Source organism: Myxine glutinosa, chromosome 6, assembly GCF_964187855.1.
Source record: "Myxine glutinosa chromosome 6, kmMyxGlut1.1, whole genome shotgun sequence".
Classification (NCBI taxonomy): domain Eukaryota; kingdom Metazoa; phylum Chordata; class Myxini; order Myxiniformes; family Myxinidae; genus Myxine; species Myxine glutinosa.
The window spans coordinates 126,959,113-126,979,499 of record NC_136266.1 but is presented as its reverse complement, the minus strand read 5'-3'; the positions used below and the strand labels follow the sequence as shown (position 1 = coordinate 126,979,499).

At 42.4% G+C, this 20,387-nt stretch overlaps 1 protein-coding gene across 2 annotated transcripts in view; it reads right to left on the bottom strand.

Annotated features, from left to right (window-relative positions):
* DNAJC13 (DnaJ heat shock protein family (Hsp40) member C13) overlaps nt 1-20,387 on the bottom strand; it is an 88,468-nt gene that overhangs the window by 45,282 nt on the left and 22,799 nt on the right. The window contains exons 13-34 of one of the 2 annotated variants that reach the window (XM_068121022.2): nt 20,037-20,136; nt 18,800-18,907; nt 17,851-18,006; nt 17,687-17,743; nt 17,185-17,306; nt 16,878-16,953; nt 12,478-12,573; nt 12,019-12,162; nt 11,894-11,908; nt 11,575-11,657; nt 11,306-11,459; nt 10,975-11,078; nt 7,714-7,873; nt 7,436-7,498; nt 7,097-7,198; nt 6,890-6,994; nt 6,157-6,359; nt 5,984-6,068; nt 5,675-5,829; nt 2,938-2,983; nt 2,285-2,439; nt 581-782 (exon numbers count right to left, since the gene is read on the bottom strand). In XM_068121022.2, coding sequence (XP_067977123.1) covers nt 581-782; nt 2,285-2,439; nt 2,938-2,983; nt 5,675-5,829; nt 5,984-6,068; nt 6,157-6,359; nt 6,890-6,994; nt 7,097-7,198; nt 7,436-7,498; nt 7,714-7,873; nt 10,975-11,078; nt 11,306-11,459; nt 11,575-11,657; nt 11,894-11,908; nt 12,019-12,162; nt 12,478-12,573; nt 16,878-16,953; nt 17,185-17,306; nt 17,687-17,743; nt 17,851-18,006; nt 18,800-18,907; nt 20,037-20,136 — 2,491 coding nt within the window. Of the gene's footprint in view, nt 1-580; nt 783-2,284; nt 2,440-2,937; nt 2,984-5,674; nt 5,830-5,983; nt 6,069-6,156; nt 6,360-6,889; nt 6,995-7,096; nt 7,199-7,435; nt 7,499-7,713; nt 7,874-10,974; nt 11,079-11,305; nt 11,460-11,574; nt 11,658-11,893; nt 11,909-12,000; nt 12,163-12,477; nt 12,574-16,877; nt 16,954-17,184; nt 17,307-17,686; nt 17,744-17,850; nt 18,007-18,799; nt 18,908-20,036; nt 20,137-20,387 lie in introns of both variants that reach the window. The other variant, XM_078780522.1, reaches the window with a different exon arrangement.

Below are 20,387 nucleotides of genomic sequence, written 5' to 3'. Positions count from 1 at the left end.
ACCTAGATACACCCACACACCAGATTAGAAGTGGGTACTTCGCTTATTTTTCAAGATATTCCGCTCACAAGGTTCAGACATACATGGTGGTGGCCATCTTGGATTTTGACGTGGCGACCCAATTTTCAATAGCGTTCTTCCTTATACCTAGATACACCCACACACCAGATTAGAAGTGGGTACTTCGCTTATTTTTCAAGATATTCCGCTCACAATGTTGACATACATGGCGGCGGCCATCTTGGATTTCGACGTGGCGACCCAATTTTCAATAGCGTTCTTCCTTATGCCTAGATACACCCACACACCAGATTGGAAGTTGGTACTTCGCTTATTTTTCAAGATATTCCACTCAAGGTTCAGACATACATGGTGGCGGCCATCTTGGATTTTGACGCGGGTTGTACCCACACACCAAATTAGAATTCGGTCCTTCGCTTACGCCTGCACGGACGGACGGACGGACACACAGACGGAGGGGAAAACCATAGTCCCCCTTTTGCTCCGCGGTGCGACGGGGGACAAAAAAGCACCATTAAACAGCAAATGCATCTTGGACAACTTCCCAGTGCACACTCACAGGGTCTCGAATCGGCCAGTCTGGGAAGCGGATTGTATCACAGAGATGCCGAAGATAGTAGATAGAGCAGAAGAGCTCATTGTCCAGCTGTGGGTAGCCGATGACAGGGATTGGGCAGTACTGGTAGAGAGCCCGTGTGTTACTGCGAAGACGTGGGGTGAAGTCGGCAAGGTGCGTCGCAATCTTCTCGATCATGAGCCGCCTGAATAGTCAAGGTAATAAAGAGCACACAATCACAAACAGACACACACCTAAAAAAAATTATTCTTTTAAACGAGGACAACTGCAACACCACATCTTGTTTTCTTGTTACCTACGCCACCGAAGCTGGATGGAGGTTATGTTTTCACCCCTGTCTGTTCGTTTATTGGTGAACAGGGTATCTCAAAAGGTTGTGAACAGGTTTGGACGAAATTTGGTGGAGGGGGTTGGGTATGTGACAAGGACGAAATGATTACATTTTGGTGAAGATGCAGACTGGATCCAATAATTTTTTTTCAGGTAATTCTTCACCATTAAGTAATAGGGCTAAAACCGATATGTAGCACGATATCTCAAAAAGTTATGGCCGGATTCGGACGAAACTTGGTGAACAGGTTTGTGTGTGACAAGGACGGATCGATTCGATTTTGAAGATCCAAATACGGATCTGGAAACATTAAGTTTTACATTTTTAAGTGATTATTTTTAGCATACAAGGAAAAGACGTTCCAGGCCTTCGGAACCTGTGTCAATCCTTTATTCACCACACTGTGAACCTCTCTCTCCTGCTCGTCACTTCCGGTTGTAACCCGGTCCCGGAAACCCGAGATCCAACATATTTGCATATTACCACAAGAAAGGCAAAATGATGCTGCTACATCCTCACCATTGAGTCATAGGGCCAAAAACAATATACTGTGTACATAGCATGATATTTCAAAACGTTGCACACGGGTTTTAACAAACAAAGGTGGACAAGTTGGTTAGGCTACAATAAGCAGATTCAATTTTGGTTCAGGTCCGGATCCACATCCGAACTATCAGTGGGATACGAAACGTAAACTGTTCAGCCTGGCGGAGGTATACTCTCTACCGAGTGCAGTTATAGTTTGGCAATGCAGCACACAAAGGTAACCCAGCCACGGCAACACATGCCCAAATATCATGGCTTACATGTTAAAGGTTGTAGTGACTATGTAATAGCAGTCCACATTATAGATCTCATCCGACTTCACCACACAATGTAGACCAAGAGGTTGGATGATGCTCCCTAAATTTTCTGCAGTGGTAAGTAGGTAAATTCCCAAAGTTAGGCAGTTGGTAGTGAGAACAAAGCATGACACTAATCTACAGTCAGAGGTTGCTTTGCTCCTTTAGACAGATTGGTAGCTTATCTCATCTTTCACCCCTGACCTCTCAATCATTTGTGTTTTCCCAGTCCAAGCATATCAAACAAATTCACCCACCAACCCACTCATCATTTCCAAAACTAAGTTTTTAGCTCACCTCTCCATTCAATCTGCCAAATTGCTTCCTACATTCAACTAATTCTGTCCTTCCCTCCAGTGCTTGTGGAGACTTATGACCCGTTCATTTCATACCTTGCACTGTCTGAAATTTTCTTTTTCACCAAACATATTGGTCTGTAGGCATTTGTTTGCTATGCACCCACTGCACTCAATCATCAGCATGTCAACCTCATTGGTCTTTCAATTCACCCACCTCATCTCACTACTCCAAATGGCCTCCGGAGTATCAAACTCTCCCAGAAAAATCTCTGCAAACCGTGCAGGAGGGTAGTTCTCCAGGTAGCAGACCATCGCCTCAGGCAGTAGGTGACCGAGAACACTGCGCTGTGCCAGTTCAATCCCTTTCGACTGCAGGAAGAGAAAGACATTTTAAAACACACAGAAGGGGGGTCACCATCCCTCGCTCCAAGCACAAAGAGGGGATCCCCACCCACCGCTCCAAACACCTAGAGGGGATCCCCACCCATCACTCCAAGCACCCACAGGGGATCCCCACCCATCGCTCCAAGCACACAGAGGGGGTCCCCAACCCATTGCTTCAAGCACTCCACACCATATGCAGTCTTCAAAACAGAAATTTCCCTCGATCATCAAATTAGATAAATGGGCAAGGCAGAATTCTTTAAAATGCACAGAAAGATAAGATCTGTGCTCTGTCACAACAATCAGTTGCATGGATAAAAATTCAAGCAGCACAGAAAAAACTGGAATGAGAAAATGTCAAAGATTGCACTAGTCAGAGGAAGATTTTATCCCATAAAACACTATCAGAGTTCCACCACAGCAATGACAAGCAAATGGCTGATCATGAGGGCAAAATAAAAAGAAGAACAAACAAATACGTGCCTCCTCAGAACGAAAGGCTTGTTTCAGGTGTGAATACTTCAAAAAACTGTAGGGCAGAATTTGTCAGAGGTGGCAGATTAGACTAGACAATTGAAACTCATCTGAAAAACGTTTCTTTTTTTTATAATGCAAACATGATAAACAAAGCAAGAAAATTGTCCTGAGGTTCATGAGGCCTTCCGCCTTCGGGATATACAGTCGTGGCCAAAAACTGTCACCCTTACACTTTTTTCAAATAACTAACTATTCGGTCTCCACAATTCTTTATTTCACTGTAAATATTACAGAACCTTTGTTTTTGATTCAGAACTGAATATATGCTTTTAAATCAGAAAATAAAAAGAAATGGCATTGACAAAATTATTGACACCCTAAACTAAATAATTGGTAGCACAGCCTTTGGACAAAATAACTGCAGGTAAGCGCTTCCTATCACCATGAATGAGCTTCCTTCACCTCTCTACTGGCAGTTTAGCCCACTGTTCTTGTACAAACTGCTCCAGTTCCCCCACATTTGAAGGGTGTCTTCTCCCACCTACTGTTTTCAGATCTCCCCACAGGTGTTCAATGGGATTTAGATCTGGACGCATTGCTGGCCACTTCAGAACCGTCCAGGGTTTTGTCTTGAACCATTCCTGGGTGCTTTTTGAAATGTATTTGGGGTCATTGTCCTGCTGCAAGACCCATGACCTTCGAGGGAGACCCAGCTTTCTGACACTGGATTCAACATTGCCCTCCAAAATGCCTTGGTGATCTCCTGATTTCATGATACCATGCACATATTCAAGGCACCCAGTGCCAGAGGCAGACATCACTGAACTGAACCTCAAAACATCACTGAACCTCCTCCATGTTTGACTGTAGGGAAGGTGTTCTTTTCTTTGAAGGCTTCATTTTGTTTTCTATAAACATAGAGATGATGTGCTTTACCAAAAGGCTCTAATTTGGTCTCATCTGTCCACTGGACATTTTCCCAGAAGGAATTTGGCTTGTTCAGGTGTGTTTTGGCAAACTCCAGTTGTGCTTTCTCAGCAGCGGGGTCCTCCTGGGTCTCCTAGCATAGAACCCCCTTTCATTGTGTTGGCGAAAGATGGTGTGAGTTGAAACTGTCATACCTTGTGTCTGAAGGTCAGCTTGGATTTATTTGGCAGTTCATTGAGGTGCTTTCTCTACCATTCAAACAATCCTTCGCTGCAATCTTCGATTAAGTTTTATCTTGCGGCCACGTCCAGGGAGGTTGGCTGCAGTGCCATGGGCCTTAAACTTCCTCACAACATTGTGTACGGTGGACACAGGAACATCAAGGTCTCTGGAGATGGACTTGTAGCCTTGAGATTGTCCATGCTTGGCGACAATATTGCATCTGACCTCAGACAATTCTCTGGTTTTCTTTTTTCTTCATGCTCATTGTGGTACAGACTGACACAAAACAGCAGAATGACTCCTTTTCTCTATTCAAACTGGTTGAATGACTGAATTTTATATTGCAGGCAACTGCAACTCACCACAGGTGAGTTCAATTCCAAAGTAAAGGAGAATCACCTGCTTTAAATCTAATTATTTCTAACAACTTCTAAAAGGTGCCAATAATATTGTCTGGGCCATTGTAGGATTTCACATCGTGATCAGCATGTTTCGTATGAGTGTAGCCAGGTTGCTTTCGTTGTGTGGAACAAGCTAAGATTTAGTAATTTTTTTTCAGCTTTTTTTGTTTTGTTCCACTGCAACCAAAGAAATACATGTGTGGATACCAAAATATATATTTTTTAATTTCAACAATTTTCTGGAAGAAATGGTGCATTAATTGAAAAAAAGTGCAAGGGTGCCAATATTTTTGGCCACGACTGTACTTGCAGGAATCGCAATCTTGAGGGTTTGATGTTGCGTCTCAGATTGCAACAAATGCCATTTAAAGGACACTTAGCGGTGGAATTTGTATCTTTCTTATTCTGTCATCAGAATATTACAAGGCTCACATACTTCATTAAAAATAAGAAAAAACGCACCATTATGTGAATATAAAGTTAAAACGTGGCTCGCTGGCACATGCTATTAAAAAGAAATAAATAAAATACATAAAATAATTTAAAAATATAAAATTCCTACAATACTGAATATTGCCCAATACGTAAGAGAAACTGCAGATGCTGCTGGATTGGCCTATGTGGGGATCCCAGCTGAGCACATACCTCATGAAGCAGGCTTCCCAAGTTTAAACCCCATATGCTGTACATATACTGTATTTCCATCGTCTACTTTGGTCCTTGTATAAACCACCGTTTAGAGGCCATTTTTCCCCGCAAAGCGGGGGTTGGCCTTTTCGGGGACCGTGGTAGTTGTTGTTTTTTTGGTCCCCTTTTTGAAGCAATGTTTTACGGCCGGATGCCCTTCCTGACGCCAACCCTTTTTGCCGCCTTCAACGACAAACAGGGAATTACCAGTGAACTTGTACTCAATTGGCCGACCTCGGAAGGATGACAGGCTGAGTCAACCCCCCTGGCATTAATTCGGCGATCGACCGAGATTCGAACCCAGGATCCTAGGATCCTAAGCCGGCACCCTAGCCGCTAGCCCAACACCAGGTCCTTGTATATTCATTTAAATTACAGTACATTGACATCTAGCACTGAAAAAAAAAAAAACCTGAGCCAAATTCTGTTTTCCTCATTTAAGAACTCACTGCCCCCAATATGCTACTAATAATGAAACCGGCACACCAGTAGCAAGAGTCACAGACCTCGCAATGGGGAGCAGGTTGGAGCCAGTGTACATCATGATGAAGAAGAAGACTCCGGTATGGTATAGTCGCTGTAGCTGAGGATTATCTCGCATAACATGTCGCAGCAGTACAGCAACCTTCTCCACAAGGATTGGGTCAAAGGTCAGGAGCAGCTGATGGGTGAAAGCAATTAGAGGAGAGCCAGGTATACAGAGTATCAGAAATAACATCAAAACTAGCAATTATAGTTTCCAGGTTGCTCTTTGTGAAGCCAATGCTAGGAATTTGGCTTGAGACGAGCGAATAACGGTCGATGCGTGGGTTTACCTGCACAATATGGGACAGGTTGCTGCTTTCAGATAGGAGCCGCTTGAATCGGGGCAGAGGGCGGATAATCGTGTCATCCTCATCGCTGTTAAGAATGACAAAGGATACGAAGATGAATACCAATTCAAAGTAGTGGTTCTACGATTGAAGGTACATGCGAGGATTACACGTACCGGCTGGGGAAATACTGACACATCGTGATCAGCATGTTTAGTATGAGCGTAGCCAGGTCGCTCTCGTTGAGTGTGGCTTGTCCCAAAGCAACAAGGCACCATTTAAGCTGTGGCACTGTATGAAGGGGTCGCCAACCATCCACGCCATGTGCCCAGCATTGGGTCTTGGGCATCAGTTGTCCACTCGTCCAAAGATCCCGCATCTGAGATGAAAAACGGAATTCCAGAATTCTGTCTACAGTCACCATGAGGAAAGAAACCCTTTGTGATGCACTCAGTACTAGATGCGGTGTCATCATTTCACTGCTAACCCCTCAGATATTGAAGCACAACGCACGATTTGTAATTTTGCACTGCAAAGCCTGACTGGGCCTATTGGAGATACAGTGCTTAACATATTTCTCAAAATGAAAAGCTGGCAAAATGTAGAATGGCACTTGTCTGACTCATGAATGGAGGAATTAGAAACAAAATAAATACTTGTTCAGAATAGACATCCCAGTCATTGAATTTCCAATTTCAAACAAAATGCAATTTAAGTTTTTTATTAATCTGATGAATCAGTCTGATTTTTACTAATCCGAGTCGGATTGAATCAAAATTCTGAATAAAAATGAAATATTTGCGGATCTAGTTTTCCAATACCAGCAATCATTGTGGTATAGTAATACACTGCCGATAATGGTGTATATGAATGATAAGGTGACCACAAGAACATGCAAAGAGGACCAACCTCCTTAAAACTGAAAGGACCAAGTCGTTCCTTCTCAGCGTTACCATAGTACCACTCCTTCACGCTGTCTCTGTGCATGTCTGGGGCGGCTTCTAGTACATTACTCTGAAGAAAAAAAAAAGGAAAAAAAAAATTGGTACATGGATTGAAGCATCCTTGGGATATGCACACATTCAAAGTATGCACTGAATCAGTGCTCAAAATTACCTGGAGTGGAACAGTTGCCCGAGACGTGTGGAGGTGAGCCAGTGTGAGGAGATCCACAAGAATACGTACACCATTTGCATCCATGAGCTCCTTCACATTACTCTGTAGAACAGCACGTTTGATTTTAAATTTAAATTATTCAAAGATAACATACTACTCTATATGGCTAACTAACTTGGCTAACCCCCGCTCTAGCAGGGAAAATGGCCTTAAAATGAATGTTGTTTGTTGTTGTGTCTATATGCTCTGGAAAACAGCAGGAAAAACAAAAACAAAAAAGAAATAACGAGTGGACAAGCAAAGTTCAACCAGGTGATGAGAATACTGCCACTTTGTCACCTTATTTAAGATGAGCTTGCACAAGAAGAGGATAAGACGATCTCTCTCGAGGCGATCAACACACTGCAGGGAGAAGATCACTTGTGGTGCACGGCACAGAATAGTACAACAGAGGGAAAGCAGGGAATGATGCAAGAGGATGAAGAGTAAAGGAAAGAAGCGATATGGCCTAGGTTTAAAAAAAAAAAAATTTCCAGAATAGAAAAAAATAAAATGCTCTTGTAGACATGATCAAGAAAACTCCAGAAAGGGTGAGGGATGAAGAGATGGCTTCCTACCCGGTCAAGCATGGCCACAATGTACTTTGTGTCATTAAAAGGCCCGATATCCTCATGACACCGGCCATATACAATCGCCAGCGCCTGGAGGCAAAGACACTTCATGGAGGTCTTTGGTGTAAGCAGGAAGCGGTGGTAGAGATCATTAAAGAACTCATAGCTGCAAGAGATTTGACCATACATATCAGGATGAAGGAACATCAGATATTCCACCATGCGATGCTCCACTAATTCATGGTAAACGGCAGATTATATTATGAAGCAGGCGAGTGAAGAAACTTTCACTATCACAAAGCACCAGAATACAAGAAAATAGGGAAAATATGGAGCAATGGGACCCAAAATTCAGACAATAGGTGATGACAAATAAAAGGATAAACAGGCAACAAAATAAAATAAATAAACAAGAAATATGTCGTGCATAGCACGATACTTGCGAATTCCAAGATAGGTTGTTGGCTTATGATAACCTCAAAAATAATTGGTGGTTGAATTCAGTGACCTGGTATGCAAACACTTAAAATTTCAAATCAATCAGATGACAATTGAGGATTTTAGAAATTTGGCCGATGTTGTTGACTTTTTGGCCTATGCTGACCTCAAAAATACTTAGTGATTGAATTCAGTGACCATATATGCAAATCCTCTTCAAATTTCAAGTCATTCGGATGGAAATTGAGGAATTTAGAAATTTGACAAAGTTGGTGAACTTTGGCCTATGTTTGCCTATTGGCCATTGGACCCCAAAACAATAGGCTTCTTGCTGATGACCAACTCTACCATTAGGTGAAGTTTTGTTAAGATTGTTGAAAATTGTGATCTGTAGGCGACTGATACAGACAGACAACCAGACAGACAGAATAACGCACAAGACCAACCAATATACTTGAAAAGTCTGCTTTTTCACAAGTAATAAGAATATATATATATATATATATATATATATATATATATATATATATATATACACACACATATACAGTATATTAATAGCCAACAATCATCAACTCATCACAATCTGAAATCAAAAGGACATTGTGCAAGAGAGTTCTAATCTCAATAAAGTCTGGTGGTTTGTGACCGAGGACAAGAAAAACAATGGATTTTGTCAACTAAAGGTTGGTAAGAGCACGTTTATCACTGTGGGAAATAACTTGCCAGTGACGCTCCAAGAGGTAGCTCTGTCAAAAAACATAAAATAAAGGAAGGTAGTGGATCCAAGATCAAGGATCAAACACAGGCCGAAGGAGAGTTTACATCGTGTTGGCATAGGTCAAACACTGAAGGGTCTAAATCAAAAAGTTAAAGATAAAAGGGAGTTGCACCACATAATGGTTAAATGGACAGCAAACACTTTCCTTTTGTTCTCCAGTATCCAACACTAAAGGAGAAACATTATGCAAATAGCATTCAGGAGGAGTACAGTACACTATGGAGACATCAATGCTCTGACAGTTCCATACAGTATATACATACTTCTGCACAAATAACTGACATCGAGAAGTCAATCTTTTACATGAGTAAATAGAACGGCACTCAGAGCACATCGTCTCTCCTTGCGTGTTCATTCTGAACAAAAATACCATAACTAACGAAACACACTACTATTATGGCTCACTTATATTATGCTCCACTGATCCATATCATCCATGCACCCTATATATTATGTCACAGTTTAATGGCATGGGTTATTAACGTCATAAATGTAATTGTTGACTCACATTGGCTCATAGATCATATATATATATATGAAGTTTGATTTTCAGAAAAGTCATCACTGATGACGTCATCGTTATCACTCTATATACCCCATGAGGAGTCGATGACATTTGCCCAGTTATAATTTTTTTCAGTTGAGCGATTTCAGAGAAAATAATGCCCAAATGTTTCCTTTAGTCCAATATGGCTGCCATACCATGTGACCTATGTGGGCAGTTAGCAATATAATACTCTCCATGGGGAGTCCTTTGTTTAAACTTTGGCATCGATCGGACAAGTGGTTGCAGAGAAAACCTTTTTTTTTTTTTTTAAAGTTAAAACACACACACACACACACACACACACACACACACACACACACACACACACACACACACACACACACACACACACACACACACACACACACACACACACACACACACACACACACACACACACACACACACACACACACTTCGGGGTGAAAAACTAGAAGCGCATACTTCCACCAGGATGAACAGTTTACATGTTGTATCCCAATGGACAAGCCTGATCTAGATCTAAAACTGAACAAAAATCGAATCGGCTTGTTCGTGTCACACACCCAACTCATCCACCAAGTTGTCAAAACCCGTCCACAACTTTGACATATCGTGCTACATATCATTTTTGGCCTCATTTTTCAATGGTGAAGAATCACTTCTAAAAAAAAAAACTAGTATCCAGATCCGGATCTTCACCAAAATCTAATCAATTCATTCTTTGTCACACATCCAACATGTCCACAAAATTTCATCTGAATCCATCCACAGCTTTTTGAGATATCTTGCTCACAGACAAAGGCAGACAGGGGACAAAACAACCTCCATCCACCTTCGGTGGCGTAGGTAACAAGAAAATGACGACAGATAAATTGACACGGTAGTTTTGGGGATGTGAGCCAGTGTCTTCACCAGCCAGACAATATGGTGGGTACAAGTCTGATGCAAACAAAGCCATTTTCTTGCAACAGCCGAGGGCACAGAAACCACTCGACGCTAAGCATGCATTTGCACATTATGATGGATTACATCATGCATTTTTTGCAAATACAATCCGAAAGATCACAAGATATTTGCATGAACAAATGTGCCGAGATATTTACACCAACTTCCAAATTGTTCATTCCATCAGTCATTGAGGGTTGGAAGCCACGTTGCATGTTCCAGAAATAGCTACTGGAAAAGACCGAAGATCTTGCGTCAGTGCTGCAAATACTAAGGTTGGACACAAAGCAATGTGTGCAGCTGTGCGATTCCAGAAATCCCTTTTTGCAGTTTTGGACAGTTGAGGATTTGTGCATGGCAGAACCATTCATTAATGCATCGAATAATTTTCTTCGAAGGTCCTGTAAGTGGAGTTAAAAGCTGGACAATCTAAAACAAGTTATCCCTGCACCATCCAATCAAGACCTTTGCGATTGTTACGGGGAAGGAGAAAATGGTGAGGGTTGGAGGTTGGTAGGATTGGTACGAGCCGGGGAGGGGTGGAGACAGCAAAATAATATTTTTTAAAGCGTACGGTCGATTAATGGCTCCGGACTCGGACTTCTCATCCTCCTCCAGCAGGAGGCGCAGGTAGTAATTCCCAATCTTTATTTCATCCGCCAAGCATTCATAGCGTACCTAGACACAAACGCTCTGATCAAAACCAATGTAACAATAAAAACAACATCACTTGCATGAACGGGGAAGGGACAACAGAACGATGGAAATACAAATGGTAAGTTGAACGAAATGAACCTTCAACGCAACACATGTAAAACTGACGCCCTACAAAGCATCCAAACATGTGATTCTGATAGACATTGATAAACCCAAATGATATGTGCTGCAACATCGCAAGTTCTCACCTCAAACTCCTGGTGGTTCCACGAGATGCCGACAGAACTGCCAAGTTCTCTATCCACGGTGAAAGCGCGCATTTCGGCCTCCAGAGCGTCCCTCAGCTCCTCACGTGTTTTGAGGTTCCAGATGAGATTGGATCGTGCATAATCCTGGTTGAACCTGAAAACCCCACACATGCAACCCACAAATTCACCGACAGGCACCCAACAAAATCGCGGCTAGGACGCAAGGGAGGACAAAGACACAACCCGAAGGTGAATGATTAAACACGCACTTATAGTAGAAAAGTTCCCAGTTCGACTCAATCTTGATGCGTTGCCTTCTCTTCCGCAGTACCACAGGTTTATGGTTGGGGTTCTAAGGAAATCGGCACAAAGTTGCCAACAAAAGCAAACAACAATGCAACCAAACAAAAACAATGAAGAAGGTTAAAACTCGCGATATAACAAAGCATCACAAAGATAGCTGAAGTTTATTTTATTTATTTTACTGAAAACGGAATGCAAAGTTCTAACAAGATGTCAGTATAAAACACGAGAACAGAGTTAAGAATCAGTGTAGATTGCCACAAAGTGAGCAATCGGAGGACTTACCAAGTTGTTTCTATCCTGAGTCACCAAGCAATGTAGAAGCCAATGGGAGGGTTGGGGGGAAGATTGGAGAATAAAGTAAGAAATCAAGTAGCTTCAAACACCCTTACCCCATTTCTCATACTCACTTCCTGGTGAGCAAGCCCCATACGGTCACGCCAATGAAGCAGCAACACGTCCACCTTCTCACGAGCAAATCGCTCGACACCACGTGCCGCCCGTCCAGCCAATCGCTGCCACTCGGGCAACCTATTGGCACGAACAAACTGGTCCTGGGGCAGAGCCGGGATCCATGGTGTGGGGAGGAGTGAAAACATTCAATGAGAATGCTATGAGACTGTGGAATCTCATTGAGTCCTGAAGCTTGATCATTAACATTGATGAAAAATGTATGAAAGATGTTCGTCTTACCCAGTGAGTGGAATTAAGTGTTAATTACAAAATGTGGGATGAGTGGGGAGGTAAGAGTATGGATGGCTGTGACCCAAGATACAAATCAATGTGCCAGAAATGTTGATTGGGAACCGTGAAAAACGCCTTAAAATCGATTCATGCCAATGAGAAGTGTGCGTTTCAGGGAATCTCACAGAAGCGATCTTCAGATTGTCTCGGATGTGCATGCGGTCCACATCATGCTCAGGTACGGCCTCCGTCGAATCCAGGTAACTCAGCAGGCCATGTGGCTGATGTCATAAAAAAAAGTGGTAAGAGAAATTCAATGACAAAACATATAAAGGCAAGATAAAATATATCACCGTGCTCGGGAATTAAAATACTAAATAATAAAACAATTTATGCTAAATTAAAAAGGCAATGTTGGCAAATGTTGGCAAAAGGGATGACAAACTACAGTCTAAAAAAGGTCCTAAACAAGATAGGGATGATGTTTAGAGAGTAGCTAACAGTATTGCCATCACATAACAATCCCTGCATCACTGCCTCATTTACACTTCATCAATTACCGCTTCAAGCTTCTACAAACACTCCGCTGGTTACAACAGTACTTGTTTACTCCTGTAGTGCAGCCACATACTGAGACTACAAATTAGCAGCCCGAGTACAATGTTATAATATCAGTACATGATCATCAACTTCTTACAAACTGCATGAACATATCTAATAACAGCGTTCTATAATTATCTCCATTTGTGATTGGTTACTCTAAGTTGATAAAAAAGAAAAGTAGGAAAGACAACTGAAGCTGCAAGAAGTCCCTGAAATTATATAGGAGCTTCTTATACTTATGCAGAAATGAAATATAGGAGCTTCTAATACTTTTAGCTCGGCCTAGCCCGAGACAATAGTCCGGAGGCAGTGATGTAGGGATTGTTATGTGATGGCAATACTGTTAGCTACTCTCTAAACCAACATCATCCCTATCTTGTTTAGGACCTTTTTAGACTGTAGTTTGTCATCCCGACATTGCCTTTTTAATTTAGCATAAATTTTTTTATTCACTTGTTTGTATAATTTTTTACAATGTGGAATAACACAATGGTATATGGTAATCAGAGGATACCCAATCTTGGAGCAAAAGTGCTAAGATATCTTAGTCAGCAATGTCAAACACTGCACATGTGTTCCTATATTGTCTTGCTTAACCCTGACTATCTTGCAGCTCTATCTTATTGCTCATTTCTCAAAGAGTAATGTCTTCATCCAGCCTCAGGCCACACAATGACCTGCACTTAGAAATGCCCAAAATAACTGATGTGGTTTCCCTTCAACCAATAGGGTGGGGACAGAGGGAAGAGGTGGAGCCTATATCAATGAATTGACCATTGACCACCCCAGGCATGCAGTATGCCAAAAAATATATGAAAGGAACACTAAATGTCAGTTCAAATATTTATTAAACTAGGGGGCCCGTTGGTCCATTGGACCAAATTCTAATTGGGGACTTTTGCATCTTCGGGGACTTTTGAGTCATCAGGGTCATCTGGGTCTTTTTGGTCCTCTGGGTTTTTGGGGTACTCGGGGACTTTTGGGTCATCTGGGTCCTCGGGGACTTTTGGGTCCTCGTGGACTTTTGGGTGATCTGGGTCATCAAGGACTTTTGGGTCATCTGGGACTTTTGGGTCAAGTGTTAAAGGGTCTGCCAAGGTCTAATGGGTCTCAGCAGTCTAAAGGGTTAAAGGTACATTTGAATAGTACGTAATTAATTAATAAACATAAAAAAGTATGACACACCACACACCACACCCACACACACCTCCATTTATAGTAGATTCAATTTGAGTGGATTCCTTGTTCAGGCTGTTTTATACGACGGCATCAGTGATGCGCCGACGTAGCGAATCTGGCGCGAGAAACCGTGACTCGAGAAGGTTTATTGATCACGGGGTTTGCTTTTACCTTAACCCGCGACTAGAGGGTTTGTGATCACGTGTCCCGTGTGCGGTGTGTATAGCACTGGTACCTCGGTATTATATTATTTTCATAAATGTAAAACTGAAAAACAAGGCATTTCCCGAGACATGATATTTGTTATTATTTGATCCCACATAACATCACGCATAACGCCAACACTCAGGAAATGTCTAGCGGCTCCGCCCCCATCAAGCTGATTGACAGTCATAGCCACGCCTACCCCAGTCCTATTCTTTTACATAGGAATGTAGTTTTCCGTACTTTTCGTGGAATCCTTTCAAGCTACGAGAATTACAATACCAAAGGATGTTGCAGGAAGTAAAACTCTATCGAATGGTAGCAGAATCATTGCCATTGATAGAGGCAGCTCGGAAATATGCCGTCTGAAGATTATTATTATTATTATTATTATTATTATTATGAACAAGAAGATGAATTCCCGGGTTTGACAGATCCAGTTTTTTCGCTTTAACTTGCTTTTGCCTTGGTCTGGCGAACTGAAAAGTGATCCCTACCTCGACAATCAGCTGAACAGACCAGGTAGGCTCTCATATGTAGCAGAAGTGAGTTTTTTTTTTAAAGAAGATAATCCAATCTTAGTTTTGTATGAAGCAGATGGGAGTGACTGTTTTTTTTTCGCACCATCCCTACATAGTACTAGCGTACTCTCTGATATAAACTAAGAACCTTTGGATTAAAGGTAACTAACTACACATGCATCGTGTGTAGGTTTGATGGCAGCTAATTAATTTGTTTCCATCGAAGGGTTTGATTCCTGAGCAGACTATAAAATGCGAATGTTGTTTTGCAGGAAGGAGGTTTCATCAAGCAGTACACCATGCGTCCGATGGGACATTAAGCTGGGGGCCGGCGTCCGAGCAAATTTGCTGCTGCTGGACGTTAAATATTCATGATGCCTTTTACAAAGAGAAGGTCATTGTTGCCGGCACCCTGGGCAGGTTCTGGATTTTTGTACCGATTTGCTAGGAAAGAAATTATTGACATAATATTGCTTTGTTAGTGTCGACGGCCTGGAAAGAACATAGCCTTAACTCACCAGTGTCATCATCATCAGCAAACAATGGCCTACAAAAAGCTACCTCTGAGTTTGAATAATGTTGAGAGCTTATTTCACAATATATTCTCAACATCTCTAAAGGTTTCCTTGAGTTTCCCTTTTACGATACCTGATGCAGAAAAGTATCGGTACAAATCATTATTGTATGTTAGCTTCCTGTTGCTTCCTTGTGTAGGGCAGGAGGGGGTAGGGGATGGAGGGGGAGGAATGGGCTTGCAGGATAGCTTTTGAGAAGAGGTATGCACACTCACAGGTTGAGTGTCTAGCCTGGTTTCAAATCTTGACACAGCTATAAAAATGTCACTGGTATTCGCAGGCATGGTGAGGCAGTAAAGTATGTGCCGTCCCTCTGGTGGATGTTAAACTGGGTGTCCCGTCTGCCAGCTTTAGTTGGTGGTGGATGTCAAATATTGCCCAGTATTTTTTGAAAAGAGTAGGCAAGTTATCGAACTAGTTATTAATTTTTGCAACCTTCAAATTAAAAATAAATAAAATAATCCTGTTGACATATTCCTTGAATAACTTTTGCTTTAAACATTTATCAAATAGACAGATGTTTAAAGGTAGTGCAGCAAGTTTCGGTAAACTTTTGTAGACAGCATTGCCGCTTTGTATTGAGCGGCATTTGTCAAATCATTTGCCGAAGACCACAAATAAAGTTTGTCCGATGTGTTCAACTAGAATTTGGCCAGTGTCGGCGATATTTTACCTACTCTTCACGAAAGACACCATGGGATCATTAACGCCCACCAACCAATGCGGGAAGACGGGATGCCCGTTTAACGTCCATCCGAGGGACGGCATATACCTTGATGAATCACCATGCCTGTGAAACACTGGAATGAGAGTTTATAGCTGGGTTGGAATTCAAATCCAGGCTAGACAGTAACTCTTTGCCAATCCTGCCAGATTACTTCTTACAAGAGTATTTAAAAATAACAAGTGTTACGCCTAGGTCCCCCGTCGGTGAAGTGATGCGAGTTGACAAAGTGGAAGACGCAAGGCGGCCATCTTGGATTTTGACGTGGCGACCCAATTTTCAATAGCGTTCTTCCTTGTGCCTAGATACACCCACACACCAAATTAGAAGTTGGTACTTCGCTTATTTTTCAAGATATGCAGCTCACAATGTTCAGACATATATATGGTGGCGGCCATCTTGGATTTTGACGTGGCCACCCAATTTTCAATAGCGTTCTTCCTTATGCCGAGATACACCCACACACCAAATTAGATGTTGGTACTTCGCTTATTTTTCAAGATATTCATCTCACAAGGTTCAGACATAGATGGCGGCGGCCATCTTGGATTTTGACGTGGGTTGCACCCACACACCAAATTCGAATGCGGTCCTTCGCTTACGCACGCACGCACGGACGGAGGGGAAAACCATAGTCCCCCTTTCGCTCCGCGGTGCGACGGGGGACAAAAAGCCAAAACAAGTATTTTTTTTCCTAAACAGATGGTGTGCATGACCTTCTGCCTCTTGTAAAATAAAAGGAAATTGAACCATGAGAATGAGGAAAAGAAAGTACTCACCAGGATACGTTGGAGCAGGTTGAGAGCTATCATGTTTTTGGATGTCCACAAAGCCACCAGGTGCCTGCTCAATTGCCTGCATACAAAACAGGTGTTCCAAACAGAAAAACAGGAAAAGAAAGTGCCATTTATATAATCGAAACGAAAACAGTCAAGTGAAAAACTTAGAAAGATACTGCAAGTTGTTCTCTACCTTTCACTTCACATTAATCATAAATAAAAATATATCATTGGTCAAGGAAATAAAGTAATGAGATGGTGGAGGTTAAGCAAAGATTGCAGGTGAATTAGCTAGAGGGACATTCACCTGTTGGTGAGGAGGCGGTTGTCGGAGCTGACAGTAAACATGGCAGTGTGAAGATGTCGAGGTAAAGCCCCCTCACTTAGTGCAAGATTCTGCATCCGGGTCGATATCTCCTCAACACCCTCCTACCAAGAGGCGGAACCAGTGATTGCCCTAATGTCTACAAATAACTTGATATAGAATTTGAAGCACGATAATTCCACAAGCACAGATACACACTTCGAATCGCCAACCAGCACGCCTCAAAATCACCAACAGAGGCAAGCTTTTCCACACAATTAACGTCAAGCCACGCTCATCCAATCTCGAAGCGACACACAAAACATCACTTCTAATAAGTTTTGACACGGCTGGTTACACCTCTTCAAAACATGCAAACACACACTTCTTCTAATGGATAAGCAATGCACTCAAGAGCACCAGGCCATGTCCCTTCACACAACGATAAACCCCGTCATCTATATGATGACAAGATAAGGAACTGCTCTCGAACCAACCGACACACCTCAATTATGGCCTTCATCACCAATCCAGCTCCCTTCACTATTGCCATGGAAGGATGCTGAGGAAAGAAAGAAGATACAATTAAAACAACAACAAAAAACACGAAGCATATCGATTCTCCAGCAAACACAACACCCACATTACCATTGCCATTGTGCTCGTTACCTGAAAGAGCTTGAAAAGAGTACGACCCATCCCTGCGACCATTTCCAGGAGCTGATCAAATTGCTGCCCATCTGTCGTCTCACTGTATGGTGCGCACAGTGAAAATGTCAGGAAGTCCAGGAGGGAGCTGACCACCAAGGCTCCAGTACCATGACCCTGAACACAGGAATAACTGACAATTAAAAGTCCTGATAAAAAGACCTACAACATTACAATGATTCACATCCAAAAAAGGACAGACAGGCATACTGAAGAGATGCATAACATGTACTTAAACAAAGTGAACAAGACACCAGGGTAGGTTAAATTTATCTTCATTAGTTGAACAAAGGTGATGTACAAAACTAGTTTTCCTTTTAGTTACGATACAAGAAAGCAAGCCATTTTTATGTCATCTCATCTTAGAGACAAAATTATAAAATGGGCCGGGATGTGTGGATGCCTGTCCATCCGTCTGTTAACTTTTTGCTACTCCCGCCTCGTCACCCGGCTGATCGTTCTGAAACTTCACACATGAATACAAGCCAGTGGGCCGCACAATCGCTTGGGCTTTGATGTTTCAATTTCAGATCATGGGGTCTCTTATGGGAGGGGGGGGGGGGAGGGGGCTACCCCCTAAAACTTCAGATCCCTACTCCTCCCTTATTTACCAACCGGTTGCTCTGAAACCCGATACAGCCAGTCTACTCGATGGTCCGCAGGATCACTCGGTCTTGCATTTCCTGATTTCGTATTTTTCAAATTTGGATCATGGGGATCCCAGTGTGTTGGGGATAAAGGGGATGTGGGGGGGGGGGGGGGTAGAGTGGTGGTCCACCAAAATCAGCAGCGGTCTGAACTACAACCTCAAGAGATGACCGCCGGCCCACGCGGGATATATTAATAAAATACAATTTAACAGGTAACCTCCAACTACTATATATGTGCTGTTGCAAGGTTAAGGACACACCAAGTGCAAAGAAAACATCTCCAGGATGCTCTCCAGGAAGCGTCGTGAGGACAGCAGAGAAGCCTTATTGAGCTGCTCCTGTCGCAAGTCGTAATCTTCATGCATGGGCTGCGGTTTGTGTGCACAATTGGCGTCAAATGATGTCAATGAGCAGAAAAAACAAAACAAAAAAACCCCCACAATAAAACAAAAAATGAAAACCACCACAAAATTTTTTAAAAATGCAATAAAGTGCAAAGTTTGAAGAACCTCCCTGAAAAGCAGTGCAACTTGGTAACAAAGTAAACATTAAAGATGGTAATGGTAACCTTGAAATATGGTACATTTAGGTTTCATTTATGCAGGAGGGGAGGGGATGGAGCACTACATCAGAATAGCCACACCTCCAATGACGTAACCAGGGGCGTGTTCCGTTAGCATGCAGCTGGTTATCGCTTTCCAAGCCAGTCATTCCATATCAACCACTTTGCAACCGCTTTGTTATGCAAGTAAAAATGGCCATCACAGTCAGATTCAAAGCGATACTACAACCAATTAAATGTTGAGAGGCATACTCCTGATCCATCCTCCGGATTCTCCATTTCCTCCTTTCTTTCCCTCCTCCTCGTACTCTAACCGCTGCTACCACAATAAGTTAGTTTGACAAAGTTGTCACAAGAGGATCGAGTAAAACGGAAAACGGCCTGGATAGCATTTGCTCGAGTACCACGACAGCATTGTTTCCATGAAGACCGCCATGTTGTTAAACTGTGCCAAGCACTCCATTCTGTTGGAGTGATTGCTTGAGCACTTTAAATCAAGCAAGCCGCTTGGCAAGCGACAGCAAGCTGCTCGCTAACAGAACACACCCAGGCACTCAGGCTTTGCATATGGACCAAAAAATTAAAATCTGGACATTCACCAAAACAGCGACCTGTCAATAACAAAGTTCAAATCCCATCACAGTTCGACTTTCAGCAATGGGAAAAGAAGATTGTCGGCAAAGAAATTGAAACTGATAAAAGGTTTTAAAGTTTTAGCCTTTAAAGACAGTAGTTAAAACAACACATTGATTCGATGCAAGTTTGATCGAGAAGAGCACCAACAAGTAGGGAATCAACAGGCCTTATGAGGCAAAAGGTTAAAGGTGACCACAAGCATCCCATTGCAAAGGGTTAAAGTCATTCATCGACCTTAATGTGGATGATACAGCCTGCAAATTCCAGTAGCATTTCATCTGCACATTTGCCAAACTTACACACATCAGGGCACACAACATGTCTACGGCAGCATGTGTAACGCCGTCATTGTTCCTCTTCAGTGCTTTCACGACCTTTACCCCCAGTCGCTCCCGAAACCTGCATGATGGACAAACATCAGCAAAGCCAAGAGACACGAAGGCAGTCCTGCAAGTATCACAGCTATGATGAACAAAACTAATTTCAGTTCCAATTAACAGGTGACCATTACCATTTGTGGTCATACAAATTCAAAATATATACGCCTGAGCATGGTGCCTGTAGAAGATGCATGACAAACCGTCAAGTACCCCTTTCAGGTCCATGGTTTCCGTCCAAAACACCACAGCAATCAATTTTCACTCAACAAC